Below are 26,050 nucleotides of genomic sequence, written 5' to 3'. Positions count from 1 at the left end.
CATTAATTAAAACGCACAGGCTCGTTTTTAAACGGCTGGATTTGCACAACAGTTAGCTAGCAAACACTAAAGTTATGATGCTAGCCTATACAGTATACTAGTAGTTTAAATTATGGTACACGTACCTGTTGGTTTATTTTCAACGTAATGGGTGGCTTAGTTAACTTGCTTGCTGGTCATTTAATGTTAAAATGATATACGGAAACTAATAGAAGCTAATTTAGCTAACTGCGCTAACTAGGTTAGCTACAATGTGTGCTGTTAGCTTTACCGTTATTACTGGCTACATATATTTTACAATAACATTATTTGCAATTGCAAACAAATGCAGGGATTATTTTTCGGTTACTTACTGTACATCGGTCATGACCTGTAACTGTTCTTAAACGGTTCCCTTTTTGAACAAATTGACGAGGTTTCAAACAGCCTTCACGTTTGCGGTGACAATGTGCGCAAAAAGATGCGCTAACTCTAATATGATTGGATCATTCTCCATAATAGCAGATCCACGGTCAGTTTGCCCTTATTCACTGACATTTGATAATAAAGACAGCAAGCCGTGGTAGAGGAAGATAATCTACATTAGTAAAGAAAAGATGCAATAATAAAACATTCTAGAAATACTATGTCAGAGTTAAAAGCCCTGGCGAAACGAATACAAGTATCAATACATCCATAGAGTACAAAACAATGTTGAATCTGACTTTTAAATGTGTATTAAAAATGTATGTTTTCAAAGGATTTAGTAACTAAAACTTAATAAATATAGTAGAATAAAAAGTAGCCTAACATATTTACTAATGCAATGTATTGAAGTAGAAGAACTAATTAGCATAAAATGGAAATAAATGACAAACCCTGAAAAGATGTTGATGACTACAAAGACACCTTTCACACAGAAAAGGTCACATTTAAGTGTGGCTGCTATATTGTTTGGGTCACAATCTCTACCAAACCTATTGATCACAATACAATGTGTGTCACCATCTAGATTGCTCACTACCAAAACTGTTTGAGGTGGAAATTATGAGCCCTAGTAGCAGATTTCCATTTTCCATTTCTCTTGTTGACCCAAAGAGAGACTCCAGAACTTCTGCTGGTAAAATCCAGTAAGAGACTAATATATGAGACCCACTGTTACCAAGTGGTCAAGTTGTTCTACAGTTGACAGGTTTGTGATATTGTGTCACACAACGTCGATAAATTATGAGTTATTGTAAAACAAAAACACAGAGAGAGAGCCGTAGCTGTGAAAGAGAGGGCACATCTGTCCTGCTTTCCACAGTGTTTCACACTTTCCATGAACTTGTGGTTCCAAGAAATTCATATCCAGCAGTTGTGATTCCTTCCATTTTATACAAATTTAGAAACTAAGAAGAGACATGTGTGTTTGTGTGGGGGAGAGTAAAGGCTGGGGGGGGGGGGGGGGGGGTGGGTCATTACTTCATCTCAAATGTTTTGAACAGTGAAGAGTGATAGTGTTTGAGTTTCAAACTGTGAATCAGTCTCACCCTGTGTCGTCCTGATGAAAGCCTTCCAGCTCGTCCTTTTGCTCAGCCAGAGATGACTCCAGATCCAGATAGGTGCCATTGTGGGAGAGCTGTAGCGTGCAGTCATCAAGCTATGGAAAAAAATTGAAAATATATTTGGAATACAAGTCCTGATGACAGATACAGTATAGACTTGATACAAGGTATTGGATTTCATCAAACAAAACTGAGGGCCAACTTAAAAATTGGCTTTCATACCTAAAATAGCAATGGAAAATATGATTGAGCGCTCTGACATACAGTAGGCTACATGATGGCATGTGAAATTTCCCTGGCCATGCTGTGATGTGCGTACATGAACCACCCACAGGAATGAAAAAGGTCTCGGGGCTCACTATTTTTAATAGTCCTTCACTGCAGTATGTCTCTGCATGTGTTTCACACCCTTTTTTGAAACAACTTGAGCCTGTAAAATAAAGCAACTTTACGGGGTATGGATTTCAAAAAAAGTGTGTACAGTGGCCCATGAGAAGTGGGCGAGCCATGGTGCGGCTCTGCTTTCAGCATTACAAAGCTGTAAAGGGAATTAAGTACAGTAGTAGAAACAAAGCAATAAAGGCAGCAAAACATGAAACCAAAACCAGAGGGAAACACTGAAATAAAGAAAGGTTTACGTGCGTTTCAATACCAGCCGATAAAACAACACTTAAATAATGTGTACAACTTTGAAGCTCCAGAACATATAGTTCTCTTTAGTCATTCCTACATACTTTATTGACATGCCTACATTCATGCACTTGGCAAATTCTGTTTAGTACGTGCTCTAAAACTGACCAATCTTGCACCCATGCCATCTGCAAATACATGATCTAAGAAAGCAATGCAGAATAGCCTACATCAGAATCAAGCCGCTATGCTGTGTAATGAGAAACCATGCTGAGTTTGAGGCCAGGTGCACAGTAATATATCTGCACACCACTGGCATTGATGTTTATGGGTATGGTCACATGTTGATAGCAGGTGCAAGCAGCCATTCAAGCTACAACTCGTAAAAAGTAACATGCATCACGTCTTTATTGTTACAAAGAGCTTTGCGACTTATTGTCAAAGCTGCTGATATATGAATAGGTGAATGAGATCACTGTCAGGATTTGAGTTAGGATTTAGCACCTTTATATTATGGGTAGGATTAACCTAGCCTCTGGTGTGCTGCCAAACGCCCCATGGCTGTCTGGGGCGAGCTGCGTGACGACACTCCCTGACCAGCAGCGACCACAGATCATAAGACCTGCTGCTGCCCTCCGTCTGTCCCTCCTTCTCACTGGGAAACAGAGAGACGGACTGTCGGATGGACTCACAGCATAAATATAACCTTGCTATATTTACTCTGCACTGAGGCAGCATGCGCACAAGAGCTCAAGGGTGGGTGTGTCCGCAAAGGCTGGGAGTTTGAAAGGGGGGTGACGGTCACTGCCAATGCCAAAGTGTTGCAAAGGAGATAATAATTTCTTTAAGTAATCCCAAGCTCAGAGCAAGGAAACATGTGGCATAATTAAGAGAGGTGACTCTGGGTTCTGCTCCAGTTTCCCCTCACAACAACATTAATCCATGTGTGCCAAAAAGATAATCCGCAAAGCAAAAGTGATCCAAATTCAGTCATTCAGGCAAATAAAAAAGACTGTCATGGCCATGTTTTCCAAGATAGACCACTATGATATTGTGTTGATAGTTATAAATTAGGAAGAGACTTGTGAAATGAGGCTGACAGCTAAGTAAAAAGATAAGTGGACCTTGAGTGGACTTTTACTAAAAAGCTAATGGCAAGATGATCAAATTGACAATAGGTTGATATGTTTAACATTTGACAAGTTTGTTATCGTACTTTTGTCTGTATGCATGCTGACATGTGCTCGTTAGCATTAAATACAAAGTACATCCTGGACTGATGATTACGTTTCGTTTTAATGATGGCAAATTAAAATGAAAAGAAGCAGTGTGTAGAATTTGGAGTATCTATCGGAAGAAATTTAATATTTTATTAAATGTTTTATATTACCTTAGGACCCGTATATTCTCTGCAGGCTTAGAAAGGGAGGGGGTGGGCAAAGAGGTATTCAGTTGGTACAATCTGCAACCTCACCGTCATTATTTATCAAGCCAACTTTGCCATCATTAAAATCTTGCCTTCTAGCACCACTTTAACATGTTTTAGGGTTCAAATTTAAAGTCTAACACCCGTATCACCACCTATTGAACCCTAGTGCAATTCCATTGTTATTTAGAGATTTCGTGCCAATAGGGGAGGGGGGGTAGAGAAAGTAGGAGAGTTAATCATGCCCTGTCCTACTGCCCTGCTTTCTATGCAGCACAAGACAAAAGCATTTATTGTGCTCAATCATCTAGCATTATTCAGCATTTTCTATCCACTAATAATTAAGAGTCTGTATGATCCCTAAATGAGGCCTTCTCTGAAAATCCCCCATTTGTGTCTTACACATGTCAACACCTTGTCCCTGCTTTTTTTTTTGCTGCTCAGCTTTATCTAGACACATTACTCAATCGTAGAAATACTGCTTGGACAGCGAGAAGTGAGACCACTCAGAAACCCAATATGTTAACAGCTCCCCTTCCAAAGGGTGTCTCGTTCCTAAAACACTTTGCGTGGGTAATAGCAGTAATATCAAAACAAAACACATCATGCTGGACGGAGCCGGCTGAGAGGTGGCTCCAGAAGGAACCGCAAGCTCTTCACACTCTGGGCTGGGCCAAGGGAACACTTAGTGGCTAGTATACTTTACACTCATTTAATCAAATTCTCCCCAAAGAGCGAGGCAAAGAGAACAAAGTGGGGGTAGGGGAGTAATTACTACCACGTTGAAACAACACTGAGCCTGCTGGCGATCACGCTGGGTCAACACTTAACAATAACCTTACGTAACTCCAACAAGTTTTTAGGAACTGTTTTTGTGTCAGAATCAGAGCAATAGATGATACGGCCGTTTGAAGAGCGTGCAGGAGGGTGGGTGCTACACAGCTATTACATTTCCCAGTTTTGCTTTAATGGGAACCCTTAGGTAATGAAATACTAGCTGAGCTGTTAAGTGTGCTTTGTTGTTTTTGAGGGAAATGGGAGTTTTTTTACTGCTGATGTTAAGGCTAAATTTAACTCAAACATCTTTACTTGACATCATCTTTAACATTCGAAAGTTCAACTTTGATGAACTTTGTTGGGCCTCATATTGTCAATTTAGGTTTAACAGGAAAGTGATGATTGTAATTCTGTGAAAATGAAAGGTAGTAGTTTAGCAGTTTGGATAAAATGACACATACTGTTCACATAAACCAGGGATGCACTGATTTAGCCCTGGCACGTTAGCCTAACCGTGTGTGTGTTTGCATTTGAGTCTACAAACGGGTGCATGGTCAGAGAGGTGGAAGAGGAGCTGGAGGAAGAGGTCAGGAAAACCACAGCAGCCAAAGTGAGGAGAACAAAGTGTCGCAGGGATCCAGGCCATGGCCGCAGGAATTCTGGGACAAGTGACCTATACTTTAAATGCAGAGCTCCACCATCTCAACATAATCATACAGTAGGCTTTTCTCAGAGAAGAGCACAGAAAGTTAAGACAAAAAGCTGCTTTAACAAAGAAAGACCAAAATGTTCCCTTTTGCAAGCTTTGACATTTTCCAATAATATTGTAACACCAAGGTTTAGATGCGGACAGTTTGACGGACAGATTTGCAACCGTTCAGTTTCATCCCTATAATCTGAGCACAATATTCAGTTGCCATTGCGCACACTCCTCCTTCTGATGTGAACCAAATAGCAAACACGAACGCGGGCTGTGCCATCTGTCTGTGTGGAGGTTGTAATCATAAGCTTTTCTGTGCTGTGGGCCATTTTTCATTTGTTTTGTGGCTTTTAAAGATGGGGCAGCAAAACATCTATTTGGTCTGGAAAACCACTCTGCTGTCGAACGCTGGTTTGCTGTCAGGGTTGTGAGCCAGAAGAGGACCTCTCTTTTTTCTCTTGGTGTCTCACTTTTATTTTTAATTCAATGTTTTCAGCTTGAATTTTATGGCAAATGAAGAATAAAAACAAGCTCAGCATCTGCTTTACCTCTCTGTGTGTTTCTGTGACCTAGTCTCATAAGTAAGGAATGTGTGTTGTTTTTCAGTGTTGCTTTTATTACTGAAATTCAGACACTTTCTATCAGGGTACTATAATAAACCATTATAATCTGACTCGCCACTAAATCTGATCCTCTGTGATTCATGCTTTTGGCTGGGAAACAGCTTTCACTGACTGTCACATGGATCTGGTTTCACTGATGCCATTGCACACCTGTCTCTGTGACATTGCACATATTCAGAACAAATAAAGATTTATTTTAAGACGAGAATGCATCCTTGTTCTTAAATTAGGAGTCTGTTTAGGGCTGGTGGATTGTCAGCCTTTGCCAACACTGGAATCAATCTGAATATTGAGTCCAAAACAAACTAAACCCATGTGTAATGTTGCTGCGGGCTTCAAGGAAAACTTTTGCAACCCTGTTCGAGTCCTCAGGCTGGAGAGCCAATCACTTGTGCTTGCTTGTTTTCTCAAAATAGCCTCTGAATGGTGGGTATGGAAGTTTATTTGAAGAAGGCTTAAAGTAAAAACAGCATTCAAAACAACCTCATGCAGCCCTGATTTGAACCTATAGGCCTATGTGTTAGAATATAAAGAGGAAAACAATGTAATATTGAATATGAATGTTGTGCTATTTTGGTTGTTTCCAGTGTTTTTTTGGCTTTATAACAACAACATCCTACTATGGGATTAATTCGGTAACATACATTTCAGATTATTTGATGGTAACCCTACCTTGTGTGGAGCCCTGAGGAGCCGGTGGATGCCTGCTAGCTGGTTGATGAGCGGGATGTCCTCCCTGAAGGTGTACAGCGGCGGTCTCGTCGGTTCTGGGAAGTTGGTGCTGTTGAACGGATCGGTGTCATCTAAAAACTGAACCCTGCAGACAAACGTGGCCATGGTGCATCCATGCAAGTATCTCCTCTGAGGGGATGCAGCGTGGTGTGAGGCTCGGGTCGCTGAGTGCTCCTCTCCCGGTAACGACAACAAACCCGGGTCTCCAAGCGCGCTCCTGAGGGAGGAGGAGAGGGGAGGGAGGGGGCTTGCTGGAAGCCGAAAAAGTGGCACTAGAAACCGGTTGTGTGTCCTGGCTGTCTCGCTTTTCTCCTCTTGCTTTGCTGGGATGTTTCTGTGTTATTCTCGGAGAGGCAGGTGTCCGGTGATAGAGTGAGGCAGCAGGCGGACTGCAGCCGGCCGGAGAGTGAAGGATCAGCGCAGCCTGGGACAGCCGGTCTGCTGTCTGTCTGAGTCACACTAAATCCACCCCCCTCCTCCCCCCCACAACCCCATATCTATTTTCCTCTCTTCCTCACTCCCCCCCTCCCTTCAGATCACTGTCTCCGGCTTAGCAGTGGCTTCCTATATGAAAATGAACTGCATTAATCCTTTAAAAAAACGAGTATATTTATAAATCATTTAACTAATTAAGGGACAATAAGGACCTACAGCTGTGTTAGTGCAACATTAGATTAAAGAAAAGGGAAAATCTTAAGCTTAAAATATAATAAATTAACAAATAAAGTAGATTTGTTTGGTTTGGTGTAAACTCACAAGTCACAACACTACAAGTCCAGATCAGATGAACACAGGGATAAATAATTATGTTCCTTTTTGGTGCATGTTAAACTGCAGTCTTGACAAATGCCGACCTCTAGTGGCTAAGAGGCGTAAATGCAAGTTATACAGTAATCAGAATCAGAAACTGGTTTACTGGTTTATTTAAACAGCGACGTGCAGTCAGGGGAGGCAGGGGAGGAAGAGCCTCACCTGTCATACTCATAGACTGGCCATACTACAATGTACGGAAAAACAACTAAAGAAAAACTAAATAGTAATCATAATAAAATGTCTCCACTGATCTGTGTTGTAAATGTGATTTATGTATGATTCTAATAGCTTTTTATAGTCAAAATTAGCAAATTTGCCGAGTTCCGCTACAACTACGGGTAGCGATGAGAAGTGAGGCAGGGACGAGCTCTGCCTCACGTAAGCCCACAGTAATTTGCTGGAGCACGGGCACTAATTTAGCGCGGGCACTTATTTTGTGAGCGCGCTCAAGCCAGTTACTGTGTGGTAAGGTGAGGCACAGATGAGCTCTGCCTCACCTCAAAATGCGTCACCTCACAGAAACTGTCTGGAAAGCAGGCACTAAGCGCATGCCTGTTACCATCTCACTGTAGGTCACCAATGTAATGTTTGTAGATAGATCCCTTTATTACATTTATCCTCGCCATCCATAGTCTCTAAATAACTTATTTCACGTATATGATATTTAGGCTCGCCGTACAACGGCAATGAAAAAAGCACCAGAGGACATCATCTCTGCCGCACTGAAGGGGGCGCACGTGAGCCCACAGGTCCTTGTTGCTACTGTTATTCTACGTAGAGACGGTAGACCGTAGACGTAAACAACAAACTAGACTTTTGAAACTAGAGGAAGATAAGGAGGACTTTTACAAAAAAGTAATAGAGATTGTTGTCCAGAAGGATAGCATGGACTTCATTTTCAAGTCAAGGTAAGACCACATTGGTAATGAAAATGGGATCTTACTAAGCCTCTCTGAAGAACCAGCACCTTACCGTGGTAGAGAGGTTTGTGTGCCCTGATGAACCTGGGGGCTGTGTTGTCTGGAACCTTGTGTTCCTGGTAGGGTCTCCCATGGCAAATTGGTCTCAGGCAAGGGGCCAGACTAAGATTGGTTCAAGAGACCTCATGAAAGACGACACAAGAAGTGAGGATACCCGGCCCGGAGGAAGCCCGGGGTCCCCTTCTGGAGCCAGGCCCAGAAGGAGGACTCGTCGGCGAGCGTCTGGTGGCCGGGCTTGCCCGAAAAGGCAACGTGGGCAACACCTCCGCTTCTCCGTCCCGCGGGCCCACCACCTACGGGAAACAGCGATGGGGTCAGGTGCGCTGCCAGAAGGGTGGCAGTGAAAGCGGAGGGTCTCGACGGACCAGACCCGGGCGACAGAAGCTGGCTTTGGGGACGTGGAACGTCACCTCTCTGGGGGGGAAGGAGCCGGAGCTTGTGCGGGAGGTGGAGCGTTACCAGTTGGATCTGGTTGGGCTCACCTCTACGCACAGCGTCGGCTCTGGAACCTTACTTCTGGATAGGGGTTGGACTCTATTCTTCTCTGGAGTTGCTCAAGGTGTGAGGCGCCGGGCGGGTGTGGGGATACTCACAAGTCCCCGGTTAGGTGCTTTGTTGTTGGAGTTTACCCCAGTGGACGAGAGGGTCGCCTCCCTACGCCTGCGGGTTATGGGGGGGAAAACTCTGACTGTTGTGTGTGCTTATGCACCCAACAGCAGTTCAGAGTATACGGCCTTCTTGGAGACCCTGGAAAGAGTCCTGTATGGGGCTCCTGAAGGGGACTCTTTAATCTTGCTGGGAGACTTCAACGCACATGTGGGCAATGATGGAGACACTTGGAGGGGCGTGATTGGGAGGAACGGCCCCCCTGATCTGAACCGGAGTGGTGGTTTGTTACTGGACTTCTGTGCTAGTCATGGCCATAACAAACACCATGTTCGAACATAAGGATGCTCATAAGTGTACGTGGTACCAGAGCACCCTAGGCAGAAGGTCCATGATCGATTTCGTTATCGTATCATCGGACCTGAGGCCGTATGTTTTGGACACTCGGGTAAAGAGAGGGGCGGAGTTGTCAACTGATCCCCATCTGGTGGTGAGTTGGGTCGAGTGGCGGGGGAAGCCTCTGGATAGACCTGGTAAGCCCAAACGTGTAGTTGGGGTGAACTGGGAACGTCTGGAGGAGGCCCAAGTTCAGGAGGCCTTCAACTCACAGCTTTTCGGGCATTCCTGTGGAGGTTGGGGACATTGAACCAGAGTGGTTGGTGTTCAAAGCCTCTATTGCCGAAGCCGCGGCGGGGAGCTGTGGTCTCAAGGTCCTAGGTGCCTCAAGGGGCGGTAACCCTCGAACCTCCTGGTGGACACCGGTGGTCAGGGAAGCCGTCCGACTGAAGAAGGAGGCCTTCAGGGATTTGTTATCCCGGGGGACTCCCGAGGCAGTTGCAAGGTACCGACAGGCCCGAAGGGCAGCAGCCTCATCCGTGGCCGAGGCAAAGCAGCGGGTGTGGGAGAAGTTCGGAGAAGACATGGAGAAGGACTTTCGGGCGGCACCAAAGTTGTTCTGGAAAACTGTCCGACACCTCAGGAGGGGGAAGCAGGGAACCATCCAAGCTGTGTACAGTAAGGATGGGACGTTGTTGACCTCAACTGATGGAGTGTTAGGGCGTTGGAAGGAACACTTTGAGGAACTCCTGAACCCGACAACTCTGCCCTCTATCTTAGAGGCAGAGCTGGAGTATGACGGGGGGTCAACACCAATCTCCCGGGGGGAGGTCACTGAGGTCGTCAAACAACTCCACAGTGGCAAAGCCCCGGGGGTGGATGAGATCCGCCCGGAAATGCTGAAGGCTCTGTTGAGGGACTGTCATGGTTGACACGTCTCATCAACGTTGCGTGGAAGTCGGAAACAGTACCGAAGGAGTGGCAGACCGGGGTGGTGGTTCCCCTTTTTAAAAAGGGGGATCAGAGGGTGTGTGCCAATTACAGAGGCATCACACTACTCAGCCTCCCCGGGAAAGTTTACTCTAAGGTACTCGAAAGGAGGGTCAGGCCGATTGTCGAACCTCAGATTGAGGAAGAACAATGCGGATTCCGTCCTGGTCGTGGAACGACGGATCAGCTTTTTACTCTCGCAAGGATCCTGGAGGGGGCCTGGGAGTACGCTTATCCGGTCTACATGTGTTTTGTAGACTTGGAGAAGGCGTATGACCGAGTTCCCAGGGAGTTACTGTGGGAGGTGCTGCGGGAGTATGGGGTGAGGGGGTCTCTACTCAGGGCCATCTAATCTCTGTACTCCCAAAGCGAGAGCTGTGTCCGGGTCCTCGGCAGTAAGTCGGACCCATTTCCGGTGAGGGTTGGCCTCCGCCAGGGCTGTGCTTTGTCACCAATCCTGTTTGTAATATACATGGATCGGATTTCGAGGCGTAGTCATGGGGGAGGGGGTCTGCAGTTCGGTGGACTAAGGATTGCACCACTGCTTTTTGCAGATGATGTGGTTCTAATGGCTTCATCGGTCTGCGACCTTCAGCACTCACTGGATCGGTTCGCAACCGAGTGTGAAGCGGCTGGGATGAGGATCAGCACCTCCAAATCTGAGGCCATGGTTCTCAGCAGGAAACCGATGGACTGTCCACTCCAAGTAGGGAATGAGTCCTTACCCCAAGTGAATGAGTTCAAGTATCTCGGGGTCTTGTTCTCGAGTGAGGGAACAATGGAGTGTGAGATGGGCCGGAGAATCGGAGCAGCGGGAGCGGTACTGCAGTCGCTTTACCGCACCGTTGTGACGAAAAGGGAGCTGAGCCAGAAGGCAAAGCTCTCTGTCTACCGGGCCATTTTCGTTCCTACCCTCACCTAAGGTCATGAAGGATGGGTCATGACCGAAAGAACGAGATCGCGGATACAAGCGGCCGAGATGGGTTTTCTCCACAGGGTGGCTGGTGTCTCCCTTAGGGATAAGGTGAGAAGTTCGGTCTTCAGGGAGGGACTCGGAGTTGAGCCGCTCCTCCTTCGCGTCGAAAGGAGCCAGTTGAGGTGGTTCGGGCACCTAGTTAGGATGCCACCTGGGCGCCTCCCTAGGGAGGTGTTCCAGGCACGTCCAACTGGGAAGAGACCAAGGGGTAGACCTAGGACCAGGTGGAGGGATTATATCTCTTCGCTGGCCTGGGAGCGCCTTGGGATCCCCCAGTCAGAGCTGGTTAATGTCGCCAGGGAAAAGAAAGTTTGGGGCTCTCTGCTGGAACTGCTACCCCCGCGACCCGACCACGGATAAGCGGGAGAAGATGGATGGATGGATGGACTAAGAAAGAACAATCCAATATTTAGGTTGTGGGTATCCTTTTGTTGAACGGTCTGTTTAAAATGAATCGAAACATCAGACCAAAAAAGCTTTTGAAAATAACAGAATATTTCGATTAAGGTCAGAATATAATATTTGTAAATCTGACTCTGAAAGAGTCAGTGCCTCACCAGCCATGAACCTCACCGCACGTCACTGTATTTAAAGTACTGTAGGTTGACACATACGTGGAATTCGTACTGGTGTAAATGGTGCTACATAAGCATAGATAAAGAAGATAAAATGTAAGAAAAAAACAACCAAAAATTAAATAAAAACGAGTGAAACTATTATACAAGAAAGTATTTACATGAAATCTGGATAAACAAAAGAAATATGTGCAGTATACTATTGCAAAGTACTTGGAAATAATCAAATCAAATATACAGTATTGTTAAGGAAGTGAATAGGAGGTAGCTTGTGTACTGATGTGCAACAGTATCTCTCATTTACTACATAAAAAAAGTAGTTGTTGAAAACTGCACGTGTAGTTAAAATAATAATACGAATACAAATTAAAACTAAATAAATAATATCAATAACAATATCATTAATGATAGATTTATAGGGACATCTTAAGAGGGATAGAAATTCAGAATAAAGGGAAAGTAATAGGAAATTAAACACACATGGAAAAAAATTAAATACAGTAAAAGATGAAGCTGAATAAATATAATGCATAAAATAAGTCCCTTTTAAATACACTTTGAAATTAAAAGTTTTCGAACAAGCTTACAAACAAACACTTAAATGAAAACATAGGATGTGATGAAACGGACTAGAAGAAATAAAACGCTAACAGAAAGCAGTTACAACAAGCGGTGTCATGAAGTAAATACGTTTAACAGGAGGAAGCCATGCGTTTAAGGGGCTTTTTGGATGGATGGTAGGTTGCAAACATCCTGTAACATGCCATTAAATCTCTAAGTGGGGAATCAGAGGACATTATCACTGGAGTGCAGGAAATCTAGTTTTTTAACAATCGTACGGAGACAATCAGCTTTCTATCATAATAATGTGCATCTAACTGAAAGTTAATGACCAGTTGTAAAATAAAGAACAAAGTTCAGAGGCAACCTGACCCTCCGAACTTCCAGCAGTATAATTTCTTATCTGTTTCTCTGTAACGTTCTGCAGTACAGTTCAGAATGACCATGCAGTTAATTTAAACAAAGGGTGGTAATCCAGTTGAAGATGAGAGTAACATGTGTTGTGGTGTGAGGTAATGGTCCTGGCAGTTTCCACAATTGCATTAAAGGATGCAAATTCCCCCTAGATGTGTGATTGTGTCAAAATGACCACCTCATTCTCCTCTGATAGGAAGGAATATTTTATGATGTTAACACCCATACTCCACATAGATGGTAGATGAGATGAACAGATTCTGCAATCCCACAAAACTTCGGTGTTCTTAGTTAGTCAGTAGTACTGAGAATCACTCTTTGAAGGCTGTCAGGCATTTTGGATTCACTCGACAAACACCATGAGGCTGGTTCTCCCAAACCCTGGTCTTGATGACCGAATCCCGTCTCATGCGGACCTGGAGAGGATGGAGAAGGAGGAGGCAGGGGACAGGCCCAAATGGGACAACAAAGCCCAGTACCTGCTCACCTGTGTGGGCTTCTGCGTGGGACTTGGCAACGTCTGGAGGTTCCCTTACCTGTGTCAGAGCCACGGAGGAGGTAGGCTGGGATGAGGATCATTTTCTGTAAACTCAGTGTGTTCAAAGGTTCCTCCAAGAATGCAACATACAATAAACTTAACACACAAAAAGAAAATACATAAAATACTGCAAGTCACACAATGGTACAGGTAAACGCAGGAATAAGTCAACTGTGTCCATGTCGAAAAGATAAGATAAAACAGAAAGTCAAATTAAAGTCCTGAGTCTGGTGGTCTTGATCCGGGTGTGCTGAAATTATAAAAAATGTTCTCAATGCGTCTTTACTTGTTTCCAGAAGTTGATGATGGCTTTTCCAAAACTTGGTCAGTCTACATTTGGTCAAAGTTTAACCTAGTAACCTCACATCTATAATTATAATAATAATAATAATAATCCTTGTATTTATTATAGCGCTTTATCAAAGACTCTCAAAGCGCTTTACAAATACACATTACACATACAGATCATACATGTAATGGTCATCTACAGTGGACAATACCCACAGGAGCAAATTCGGGTGAAGTGTCTTGCCCAAGGACACAACGGCCTAACAATGGATTGTAACTCATTAACAGACCCATCTGAAGGTAATTATTTATTCAAACTGAATGTTAGAATATGCAATCAAAGCAACCTGACCTGAACTTGCGTACTGTGTTTTTAAATTGTATTTTATATGTGTACAAAGATACAGTATTTATAGCGGTACACATTCAGACTGTCTTAATCTGGCACACTAACAAATATACAAATACAATTATAGAAATGCCTTTTTTCTTAGACATACATCAATTAAGAAATTAATGATGGATTTTTAAAACATTTGAAGGTTAAAAATAAGCATGTTTTTTTCAAGTTTGCAAAAAGCCATAATAATAATTGTAATTAAAAAAATTATGTCTTTATAGTCTTATTATAGTATTTATTTGTTGACAAATGTTCTGGTGTGGGTTGAAATTTTAAAGGCTAAAGTCATATGTATGAGCAAAGTGGTGCTTTAAACCATGATGCATAATCTTGGGCCTAATATCTGCACTTAGGGTGATTTAGGTTACATATTAACTTTAAGTGGTGAATGAAAGCCATTAAAGACAGAATGTCCGTTTCACTTTAAAGACCCACAGATGAGCCAAACTTCTTTACATGGACATTTTCCGAGCTTGTACATTTTAAAAACACAAATGGGAGAAGAAATTAGGAAGAAATAGTAACGGAAAACTGGATTTATGAAAGCATTTGATGTGATTTTTCCGATTCCTTGAACTTTACCCCTTGGCTTTGACATAACATGCACATATAAACATTGCCTTGTTCCGTGCTTAGATATCACCATCACTGATATATCACTTATCAGACAAACTAGTATATCTCAAGATGGCAAACAATAACGGTACCACTTTACAATAAGACTACCCTTCATCAGCCAGCATCCTTGGTATCTGTTGCTCACTGAGTTGATTCTCGCTATAGCCAATATAAGGCTTAGTCATCTTGCCAAATAGTGAGCCTGTGTTGATGTATGAAAACTATGTTAAAACTGTTTTTTAAATAGTTCTAAATGATTAATAAAGTGTTTACAACCTAATTCATAGCCTAATTATAAACCCTTTATGAATCCTTTATAAGGGTAGCCCTATTGTAAAGTGGTACCACAACAGTAACATAGGCTACTGATGTTTTTCAGGGGTAATGTTTACCATGTTTGTGTTAACATGCTAACATTTTCTAACTCGCACTAAACACAAAGTATCCTACAATTGAGGCTGATGTGGAAGTCAGTTTTGCAGGAGTTTGGTCAAAGACAAATTCATTTTCGACCTGTAGATGGAGCGAGATGGAAGTTAATGTTATATCCAAAGTTTTAATGATTCATCCTGCAAGGTCATCAAAAACCAGCAAAGCTTAAAAAACATACTTGCTAGTGGCGCTTGAGGAAAATGAGGGAATAATCAGATTGGGTGGGCTTTATACTTTAGGAAACATGAATACCTACTTACAATTTAAGTGCAACCCATAGATTTATTCATATTTTAGAGCCAACTGTACAGTAAGTATGTGGTTGTGTCTGTATATGAAGAGAACCTGTATTTTTGTTTGGGAGTTTTCTGGGCATAAAAAAAGAGCCTTTGAGTTCCCTAGTCAAACACAGCCACTTTGCTATATGCCCCTCTGCGTCTTCCTGCCTCTGCCAAGGTACAATAAAGTAACGATACACACACCTTCAGTACAATAAGCGATGATTTTTTAACGATGAGTTTTTATGTGCATCTGCCCCGGTTCAGAGTATCCCCTGTACTTCCCGATTGGCTGCAGTTTGATCTGAGGGAATTAGCACACACCCACACACACAACTGGCGGGGAGGCGTATGGCGCAGTGGACAGAGCCTTGGTGTTGGGATAAGGGGGTCACAAGTTCAAACCCCACTGCAGTCAGCATGTCGTTGTGTCCCTGAGACACCTCACCCCAAATTGCTCCTGTGGGGATTGTCCACACTATTGAGTATGTAAGTCACTTTGGATAAAAGCGTCTAACAAGTAACATCTAATGTAATGTAACTGAGTGTAGAGCAAGGTGAAACCTGAATTGATTCAAAATGAATCGGCACCACAGTCTTTTGCGCAGGCATACGTTTGCTAATTTCTGCTTTAGACCTAAACTGCTGTAACAACAAAAAGATGACCGATGACTACTTAACACTTTGTGGCAGATTTTGCAAATAGATGTTTAAAGCCTTGACATGATCATGGAGGGACTGACTAAGCTACTGTTCACTCTGATTTATTTTGGATATACAAACATATTACCATGATTCTAAGTATGAGTAGCATAACACTGCATGTCCAAGCAGGCAAACAGCACCACTCACATTAACTGAAGCTGTTTCAGACAAAAAAAAGGAAACTATATACATTTGTTTTTTAGTATATTTTGTCTAATCAATTTTATGATGGTTAAGCTACTTCAGTGCATTTCCAGTTAAAAGCCAACATTTTTAAGATGGCGCTAAACACTCACTCATGCCGTGATCAACAGGAAAAGGTGACTCACATACAAAGGTTATTGTACATTGCGTTTAGCTTGTTATCTTGAACTTTCTGTCAACCCTCAAGGCAATGTGGAGATAAGCTGAAAACATTTTGAAGGTGGAAATCCGATTTCCCAACAATCTTCGTGCCACTGATGTCAAGGTTCGTTTATGAACTGCCGTTTGGGAGAGACTGCATATTCATCTCAAGTCGTTAACATTTAGCCCATTTTACTACTGAGAGATTCACAACAATCTCTAGTAAACTATAACATCCCCTGGGCTACAATGTGTCGAAAATGGCCCAACTCCAACTACCCCAAGAAATAAGACATTATATCGTAATTCTACACATATAAAGAATTATATGTTTGGTAACTTTTAGTGACCGGCAGCAAGAGAACGAGATAAAAAAAGACATGGTGATAGCAACGTAGAAGATAAGAAATAATAAAAAAGGAATTGCACAAGTTAGATGTAAATTCAAGTATTGAAAATAGCTGTTCAATGTAATTAAATGTGTTTAAAATGTCCACCTGTTTGGCCATGAACCTGCCCCCCCTAATGTGTTGCCAATTTAATATTTAGTTGTTTCTGTAAATTATTCACATGCTGTTTTGAAATACAATATATTAACTTGTGTTGTGTTGGGATTGTGTTGACATTGATAAAAAGTGATTATTTCATGCAGGGCAGAAACTAAAGATTGTTTTTATGAATTGAGTTGTAAAGTGTTGTAAAGAATATCTAGCTTGTGACGGCATAATTACAAGCGGAGAACGGAGTAACTTGACGTCACAGCAGGCATAACAACAGCCGGTGTTTCTGGTGAGTGTTTTCCCCGGGGCGCGTGCACACGCACGCACACACACACACACACACACACACACACACACACACACACACACACACACACACACACACACACCATGTATACATCACTTCAGGGACATTACATTGACTTACATGCATTTCCTGGAGACTTATCCTAACCTTAACCATAACCAACACATGCCTAACCCTAACCCTAATCCGAACCAAGTTTTCACCCTAAAATTAATTATTAATTATTAATTATTATATACCTCCCATTTGTCCCCATAAGAGAGGCGAGTCCCCACACGTGTCTGTGTAAACAGATTTAGGTCCCCACAAGTATAGTAATGCTAGGACACACACACACACACACACATATTCCATTACATTACATTACATTACATTGCATTTAGCTGACGCTTTTATCCAAAGCGACTTACAATAAGTGCGTTCGTCCAACAAAATACAACTTGAAGAAAACAGAATCATATCAGTACATCAGGTTTCATAGAGCAAAATCATTTCAAGTGCTACTCTAGTCCTTTATTAGTATAAAAGTGCTTCGTTAATAGTTCTATCGCTCGAAGTGGAGTCGAAAGAGATGAGTTTTCAGTTTGCGCCGGAAGATGTGCAAGCTATCTGCCGTCCTGATGTCAATGGGGAGCTCATTCCACCATCCTGGAGCCAGGACAGCAAACCCACGTGTTTTCGCCGTTGGGAACTTGGGTCCCCCTCGCAGCGAGGGCGCAACGAGTCGTTTGGCTGATGCAGAGCGTAGTGCACGCGCTGGGGTGTACGGTTTAACCATGTCCTGGATGTACGAAGGGCCAGATCCATTCGCAGCATGGTAAGCAAGTACCAGTGTCTTGAAGTGGATTCTAGCAGTTACCGGAAGCCAGTGAAGCGAGCGTAGGAGCGGAGTAGTGTGGGAAAATGTAGGAAGGTTGAAGACCAGACGAGCCGCTGCATTCTGGATGAGCTGCAGAGGTCGGATGGCACATGCAGGTAGACCAGCCAGGAGGGAGTTGCAGTAGTCTAGGCATGAGATGACGAGAGCCTGGACCAGAACCTGAGTCGCTTTCTGTGTCAGCTGGGGACGTATCTTCCTGATGTTGTAAAGCGTGTATCTGCAGCAATGGGTTGTAGCAGCGATGTTTGCAGTGAAGGACAGGTTGTTATCTAGGGTCACACCCAGATTCCAGAGATTTTTCTCAAAAATGATGACTCCGTAACAGACAGTGGGCACCACTTAACAGCCAATCAGAATGAGAATATGTTTCACATCTGACTTATTCAAATTGCGAGTGATTGAGTGACAGATGAAGGTTGTTTAGGAGAAAATGTCGGAGAAGAAAAAGTTTGAGAGTGGCGCTCGGAAAAGGAAATTGTTGAGGGAAAAGGAGTTTCGAGACAAGCAGCTATTACAAAACATGTCGAAGCTTACAGGTTATTTTAAACCTGTAGGCCAGGATGAGGAGGAAGGACAGATTAGTTCTGTACCGAGCAGCAGCGCTGCAGGTCGCGGGGCCTTGGAGCCAAGTAGGCCGTCTGGTTCTGATAGCGATGGAGTAGCGGGAGAGGAAAAACAGACAGGAGGGACATTATCTGTTGGAGGAGATGGGAGAACGACGAGGACTTGCTACGTGGAGGGGAGCCAACGGCAACCGGACAAATACATGGATACGTCACTCATCTGGAGGAGAGAACCAGGCGCGCATAGAGCAGAGTGGAGAAGTGCGATCACAGAGCCTGCCGAGGCTATAAATGACTTTGATTTGTTGTTTAAATAGGGGGCCTACAAAAACTATCAGCCCCAGGGCCTGATGGCAGGTTAAGGTCTTGAGGACGCCGGAGTGCAGTGGTGGATGGTGCTGTGTTTGGCTACTGCTTGGAGTGTGCTGTGGTCTCAATCCCTCTGATGCAGCAGATATAGATCTGCTGCATCAGAGGGATTGAGACCACAGGCAAGGTAGGGTGGCCTTCACTTTCTATTATTTGGCAGCATTGATGTCTCATGCTTCACATCAGATGATGACGATATACTGTATCTGACCCAAGGTTAGAGTTTTAAATCAGAATATTGTTATTTATTGTGTTGCTCCATTTGAAAAATAATTAAAAGGCAATGATAGTTTTACCACAGCAACTATTTTGGCTGACTAAGTCGTACCAGGCAAGTATTGGCTGTAACTAACAGCATGTTGTAAATGATGGCTCATATCCAGTAAGTGTTCCAATAACCCAATAAACCATCACGCACATAACAAGTCTCTGGGAGTGCTATACCTGAATAGCCATAGTTCAGCTATAATTACTTTAATTAGTTGATTTCCCCTGCTATGATAATTCATAATCCATGTTGATACCATTCGGCATGTGAGTATGGATCAGACCAGTGATACAAGAAGTCTAACTTCATTTAACTCTGATAGGAAGGAATATTTTATGATGTTAACACCCATACTCCACATAGATGGTAGATGAGATGAGCAGATTCTGCAAGTCCCACAAAACTTCGGTGTTCTTAGTTAGCCAGTAGTACTGAGAATCACTCAGCTTTGAAGGCTGTCAGGCATTTTGGATTAACTCGACAAACACCATGAGGCTGGTTCTCTCAAACCCTGGTCTTGATGACCGAATCCCATCTCATGCGGACCTGGAGAGGATGGAGAAGGAGGAGGCAGGGGACAGGCCCAAATGGGACAACAAAGCCCAGTACCTGCTCACCTGTGTGGGCTTCTGCGTGGGACTTGGCAACGTCTGGAGGTTCCCTTACCTGTGTCAGAGCCACGGAGGAGGTAGGCTGGGATGAGGATCATTTTCTGTAAACTCAGTGTGTTCAAAGGTTCCTCCAAGAATGCAACATACAATAAACTTAAGACATAAAAAGAAAAGACATCAAATTCTGCAAGTCACACAATGGTACAGCAGGAATAATCTAATCTAAGTCAACTGTGTCCATGACAAAAAGACAAGATAAAACAGAAAGTCAAATTAAATACTGTCCTGAGTCTGGTTGTCTTGATCCGGGTGTGCTGAAATTATAAAAAATGATCTCAATGTATCTACTTGTTTCCAGAAGTTGATGATGGCTTTTCCAAAACTTGGTCAGTCCACATTTGGTCAAAGTTGAACCTAGTAACCTCATCTCTCATTATAATGGATTGTAACTCATTAACAGACCCATCTGAAGGTAATTATTATATTATTACTTAAAGGTGGGGTAGGTAAGTTTGAGAAACCGGCTCGAGATACACTTTTTGTTATATTCCATGGAATGCTCTTAACATCCCGATAGCAATGAATATCTTAAGTGCTTTGACAAAAAATCCATAAAAAAATGTCATCTGTGGAAGCCGTAGTACTGTAAAAAGCACAACGATTTTTTTAATGAATTGAGGTGTTGTAAAAAATATCTAAATCTAACGATCACACCTGGTAACAGTAAACAAGCTTTAACTATGTTATCACTAACATGTTCCTTCTATATCTGATAACGTGGGTGTCTCCCAGGTGCTTTTATGATCCCTTTTCTTATCCTGGTGGTCCTGGAGGGGATCCCGCTGCTGTACCTGGAGTTCGCCATCGGCCAACGCCTCAGAAAGGGAAGTGTAGGGGTTTGGTCTGCAATCAGCCCCTATTTGGCTGGAGTTGGTGAGTGCCTTCATTTGTAGTCCTATTTGAAATAATGGAAATCTGGTTTTCTGGTATTGAGGTAAAATGTTGAAAATACTTGCCCTACGCAGATCTTTGACATAAATGTATAGCTAACCCATTAGTTATCATCGCCCTGGTTCCCTCGACAAAGGCTAATGGGATTTTTCCATTGGGTTCCATCTGTGGCCAACTAGAGTTTGAGATAATCTTCACAAAGGAATACCACATTTATTATTTTTAAAGCATAAATGTAGTTGCCAAGTAAACATCGAACTTTAAGCACTAAATGTCAATACTACGGTCCAATGACCTTACCACATAGTAGTTCAACAGTAGTTGAGTTTCCACTTGCTTGGCATGATGACTCTTAATGTCACCAACAACCTCTGTAGTCTCATTCAGCCACTTGACATCAAGTAGCTTAAAAAATCCCAAATGGTACTGTATTTACAGACACATTTGATTTCCTAGAAACGTGATATGTAATCCTTATGTTTACCATGGACCTTGTTTATGGGATCTAACCAAAATCCAAAAAAAAAAAAAAAAAACATATACTTCAAATCAAAGGAACCAGGAGTGCAAAAACGCTGACTTATTTCCTGATTTAAAGACTCCCTTTCTAAAGAACTCTATAATAGATCCTTTTGCACTATGGAAGTATTACAGTTTAATTTCTGTGGTGCAATATTTAACACCGTTTCTTCCCCTTCTATTTCAGGTGTTGCGTCCATGACTGTCTCCTTCTTAGTGGGCATGTACTACAACACCATCATCGCCTGGGTGATGTGGTATTTCTTCAACTCTTTCCAGAGCCCCCTGCCATGGAGCCAGTGTCCTCTCAATGACAATCTCACAGGCATGTCACCATTTTAAAAACACATTTTCAATTTCAGTTTAATATTTCCGAATATGTTCTAAGGGGATTTCTTGTTTTTTCACCCTTCCTCTAGATCTAGTGTCTGAGTGCAAACGCAGCTCTCCAGTGGACTACTTCTGGTACAGAGAGACGTTGAACACCTCGGTGACTATAGAGGACGCCGGGGGTGTGCAGTGGTGGATGGTGCTGTGTTTGGCGACTGCTTGGAGTGTGCTCTATATCTGCTGCATCAGAGGGATTGAGACCACAGGCAAGGTAGGGTGGCCTTCACTTTCTATTATTTGGCAGGTTTGATGTCTCATGCTTCACATCAGATGATGACGATATACTGTATCCGACCCAAGGTTAGAGTTTTAAATCAGAATATTGTTATTTATTTTGTTGCTCCATTTGAAAAATAATTAAAAGGCAATGATAGTTTTACCACAGCAACTATGTTGGCAAGTCGTACCAGGCAAGTATTGGCTGTAACTAACAGCATGTTGTAAATGATGGCTCATTTCCAGTAAGTGCTCCAATGACCCAATAAACCATCACGCATAACAAGTCTCTGGGAGTGCTATGCCTGAATAGCCATAGTTCAGCCATAACAGGAAGTGTCAACAGATAATTTAATGTTATTGTAAAATGGTTTACCTCTCTGCCAGGCTGTATACGTCACCTCCACTCTGCCATACGTGGTCCTCACCATCTTCCTCATCAGAGGACTGACCCTGAAAGGATCGGTAGATGGAATCAAGTTCCTCTTCACGCCAGATGTTAGTATTATCATTAGATGTAGTACTCCTGACATTTGCATTGGAAGACACACTCACCACTCTGATGATGATATTATCAATCTCTAGCTAGATGAGTTGGTGAACCCGGCAACGTGGTTGGATGCAGGAGCCCAAGTGTTTTACTCCTTCTCTCTGGCTTTTGGAGGTCTCATCTCATTCTCCAGCTACAACTCTATTCAGTAAGACCATGTTGACTCTAAATAACAGAATAAAGTGCCATGAGACATGAATGTAATATTCTTATTTAATGCATTTTCTAATAAAAACGTCTAATAAAACTCTTCATTTTGTACTTTTCTACCAGCAACAATTGTGAGCAAGATGCTGTTATCATCTCTCTTATTAATGGATGTACTTCTATATATGCCGCCACTGTCATCTACTCCATCATCGGCTTCCGGGCAACGGAGCAGTTTGATGCCTGCCTTCATGAGTATGTGCATGGAACATTATGTTAATTGTTATCAAGGCAAAAGTATCGTTTTCAGTCACACAATTTAAACATTTTCCATTTCAGAAACATCCTGTTGCTGCTAAATGCGTTTGATCTCTCTGAGGGGACGTTCACAGAGGGCAACTACGATGAAGTTCTGCAGAATCTCAACAGCACGATCTCGGGGTCAGAGGTCATTCAGGGGCTGGACCTCAGCACCTGCAACCTCAGGACCTTTCTTAGTGAAGTATGACTTTTTTGGGAGGCATCAATATGTTTTTACTTTTTACTCAGTTAACAATTCTTTTGAGAATGAAAGGCTATTTAAGACTATATTGAAAAAATAAATAATCCTGTAGGTCATAATGACTTTCCTCGAGATAATAACTCAAGCAAGTGTCAAAATAAAGTCAAAATATCTAAAAAATAATAAGAATTATTCTTAAAGTCTTATGACCTAATGTTTGAAAAATAAAAATAATGAGAACATTTCTCAAAATAATGACTTGGTATCTAAAACTAAAAGGACTTTACTCTATCTCAAGATAATAGGAAACTGTCCAAAATAATGACTTTGTATCTGAAAATAATGAGTTGTAATCCTAAAATATACTTAAATATAATAGACTTTTTCTAAATAATGACCTAGTATCACATTATAATGAGAAACTCTCTCCAAAAATAATGACTCAAAATATAAAAATGCTATCCTAAAATAAGTTTCTCTTAATTTTGAGACATTATGTTATTCTGTTGAGATGCTAATTCAATATTCCAGAAGGTTTTTCTTTATAATGACTTCATGGGTAATTTTTTCATCACAAAGCTAATGTGCATCTTTTTTTAGATTTTCTTCTAAAAGGGCTTTCATAACGAAATGGTAATTGTGCACTTGTCTTCCAGGGAGTGGAGGGAACCGGTCTTGCCTTCATTGTGTTCACAGAGGCCATCACAAAGATGCCTGTTTCTCCTCTTTGGTCCGTTCTCTTTTTCATCATGCTCTTCTGTCTCGGGCTCTCCACCATGTTTGGAAGTATAGAGGGAGTCGTGGTCCCCCTGCAGGACCTACAAATATTTCCTAAGAATTGTCCTAAAGAGGTGCTCACAGGTAAATTATCCTTCACCATGTGTGCTGGCACATTTCTACAGAGTAAGGGTTAAGTAACTTTGTGAATAAGGTACCGCACACAATGAGATGTTTTTCGCATTTCTTTAGGAGTCGTATGCCTTGTGTCCTTCTCGATTGCGCTCATCTTTGCTCTGCCGTCTGGAAATTACTGGTTAGCCCTCTTCGACAGCTTTGCAGGCTCCATCCCGCTGCTCATTATCGCCTTCTGTGAGATGACTGCCGTGGCCTACCTGTATGGAATGGACAGGTAAAAAGTTAAGACAACAGGAGATAGCTGAGCCTATTGCAATAATCCCATAATTTAGTGCAATAATCCCAAAATGGAAGTTATAGGTCTTTTACAATTGATTATTATGACATTCCTACAGAGTCCTAAGTCAAATCTACCTTCTTTGACAGGTTTAACAAAGACATTGAGTTCATGATTGGACACAAACCCAACATCTTCTGGCAGGCGGCGTGGAGAGTGGTCAGCCCTTTGATCGTTTTGGTCATCTTTGTGTTTTACTTTGTCACCAAAGTCAACTCTGAACTCACATACCTCACCTGGAATCCAAACTCGGTATGTTTCACAACTGTTGTAAGATATATTCCTCCAAATGATCACATTAAAAGAATATTTTCTGTGTCATGTTTACAGGAAAACTTCCCCGTATTGGAGGTGATACCCTATCCTAGCTGGGTCTACATTATCATCTTCCTTTTGGCTGGACTTCCAGGTCTTTTTATCCCAGGATTTGCTTTATTCAAATTATTCCAAAGATGCTGCTGCAAGAAAAACATAAATATCCTTGAGCTCAACACTGTATCAGCCAAAGTCAACATGTATGACAATCAATAAACTGTCTTACATTTCTTTGACTGAAGGATCTTCTGTGTGGATGCTCTGTGGCTGTGTGGGTTTTTCTTAGGGTGCTTCAGTTTCCTCCCAAAATCCAACGTGTACACTTGCTTTCACCCGATGTCAGCTTGGATTGGCTCCAACCCTCTAATCTAAGATATGAACATTGAATGAAACAAGTATATTAAAACAATTGAAAACAGGCCAGAAATACTATGCAATATGGGTAGAGGCAAAGGTTAATGTAAATTAAGTTTTAAATGATGCACATAGTGTATACACTATTGAAAAAGACAAAGAATAGAACAGACTAATGCATTCAAATCAACCTTGGAGAAGGGTCAGAGCGATTATAAAATTCAACCGTTTTAATGCTTTAATGCTTCCACACACCAGCTGAGCGATAACACTGTTCAGCTTGTTTTCTGTAACAGAAGTAGCTTTAAAACATGGCAGAATTAGCAAGCTGATAGATAGCCAGCTGTCAGTGAGCTGCGCCCACATGTGGTTTTACAATAACAAGCAACAACATTTGGCAATTTCCTATATAATGGGCAATGACCAGAAAAATCTGTGCGATGTCCATTTTACTCAAATGTTATTAAACTGTATTCTATTTTTATACACTGATGGCTTTGTGTACATCTTTTAAATGACCAGCTATAGATCACCAGTCATCAAACACCACTCTGTAAGTGACTGCATTTGGTTAGTAATCCTATTAGAAGGAAACACTGATTAGGTGTATATGCATTCTGAATCGCTCAACAATTACATGGCAGATTTTTTCCCTGGTATGAACACAAACAGAAAATAACTTCCTTCTCTACTCAGTTGTGATAACTACTAAAATAATCAGGATTAGAACCGTTTAGAATTAGATTTTCCATCCTGAGATAATGTGGACATCGATATGATACGCTTGTAGATCCCTGTGCAATAAAAATTACATTTCTAAAAGGGCTGGTCAATACTATAATCTATGATGGAAAATGTGTTGCCTCTGTACAGAGTTTTAACCCTGTCTGTCCAAAAGATTGTGGGTAATTTTATTTACTTTTTGCAACATATTTTGGAAACTTAACCCTCATCCTATCAACTTGGGTCCCCACAGACCTCAGAGCTAACTTTATCAACATTTTAAGTTTCTTGTAATGTCATAACAATGTTTTTAGTTTCAATTAGTTATTACTAAAAACAGCAGTTTATGTATTGTATTAAGGGGTCAAAAACACCCAGTTGCAGTCTTATAATACATACAATAGAATAACTAGATAATCTTGTA

At 42.1% G+C, this 26,050-nt stretch overlaps 2 protein-coding genes across 2 annotated transcripts in view; one reads left to right on the top strand and one right to left on the bottom strand.

Moving 5' to 3' along the window:
• fhod3a (formin homology 2 domain containing 3a) overlaps positions 1-6,849 on the bottom strand; it is a 61,111-nt gene extending 54,262 nt beyond the window's left edge. Inside the window, 2 exon segments of the mRNA XM_034235050.1 lie at positions 1,512-1,621; positions 6,355-6,849. Of these exon segments, the coding sequence (XP_034090941.1) occupies positions 1,512-1,621; positions 6,355-6,519 (275 nt within the window). The 5' untranslated portion in view covers positions 6,520-6,849.
• A 6,175-nt stretch (positions 6,850-13,024) lies between these two features.
• Positions 13,025-24,765, top strand: LOC117558683 (sodium-dependent neutral amino acid transporter B(0)AT1-like). The gene is made up of 12 exons (XM_034235027.1): positions 13,025-13,223; positions 20,560-20,700; positions 21,425-21,562; positions 21,657-21,838; positions 22,231-22,341; positions 22,429-22,541; positions 22,667-22,795; positions 22,880-23,042; positions 23,699-23,903; positions 24,012-24,171; positions 24,324-24,486; positions 24,565-24,765. The coding sequence occupies exons 1-12, from the start codon at positions 13,025-13,027 to the stop codon at positions 24,763-24,765; spliced, it is 1,905 nt and encodes a 634-aa protein (XP_034090918.1).
• The last annotated feature ends 1,285 nt before the right edge of the window (positions 24,766-26,050 follow it).

The sequence above is a fragment of the Gymnodraco acuticeps genome, unplaced genomic scaffold (assembly GCF_902827175.1).
Source record: "Gymnodraco acuticeps unplaced genomic scaffold, fGymAcu1.1, whole genome shotgun sequence".
In the NCBI taxonomy this organism is placed as follows: domain Eukaryota; kingdom Metazoa; phylum Chordata; class Actinopteri; order Perciformes; family Bathydraconidae; genus Gymnodraco; species Gymnodraco acuticeps.
The sequence above is the reverse complement of the archived record's forward strand: the minus strand, read 5'-3'. Positions and strand labels throughout refer to the sequence as shown.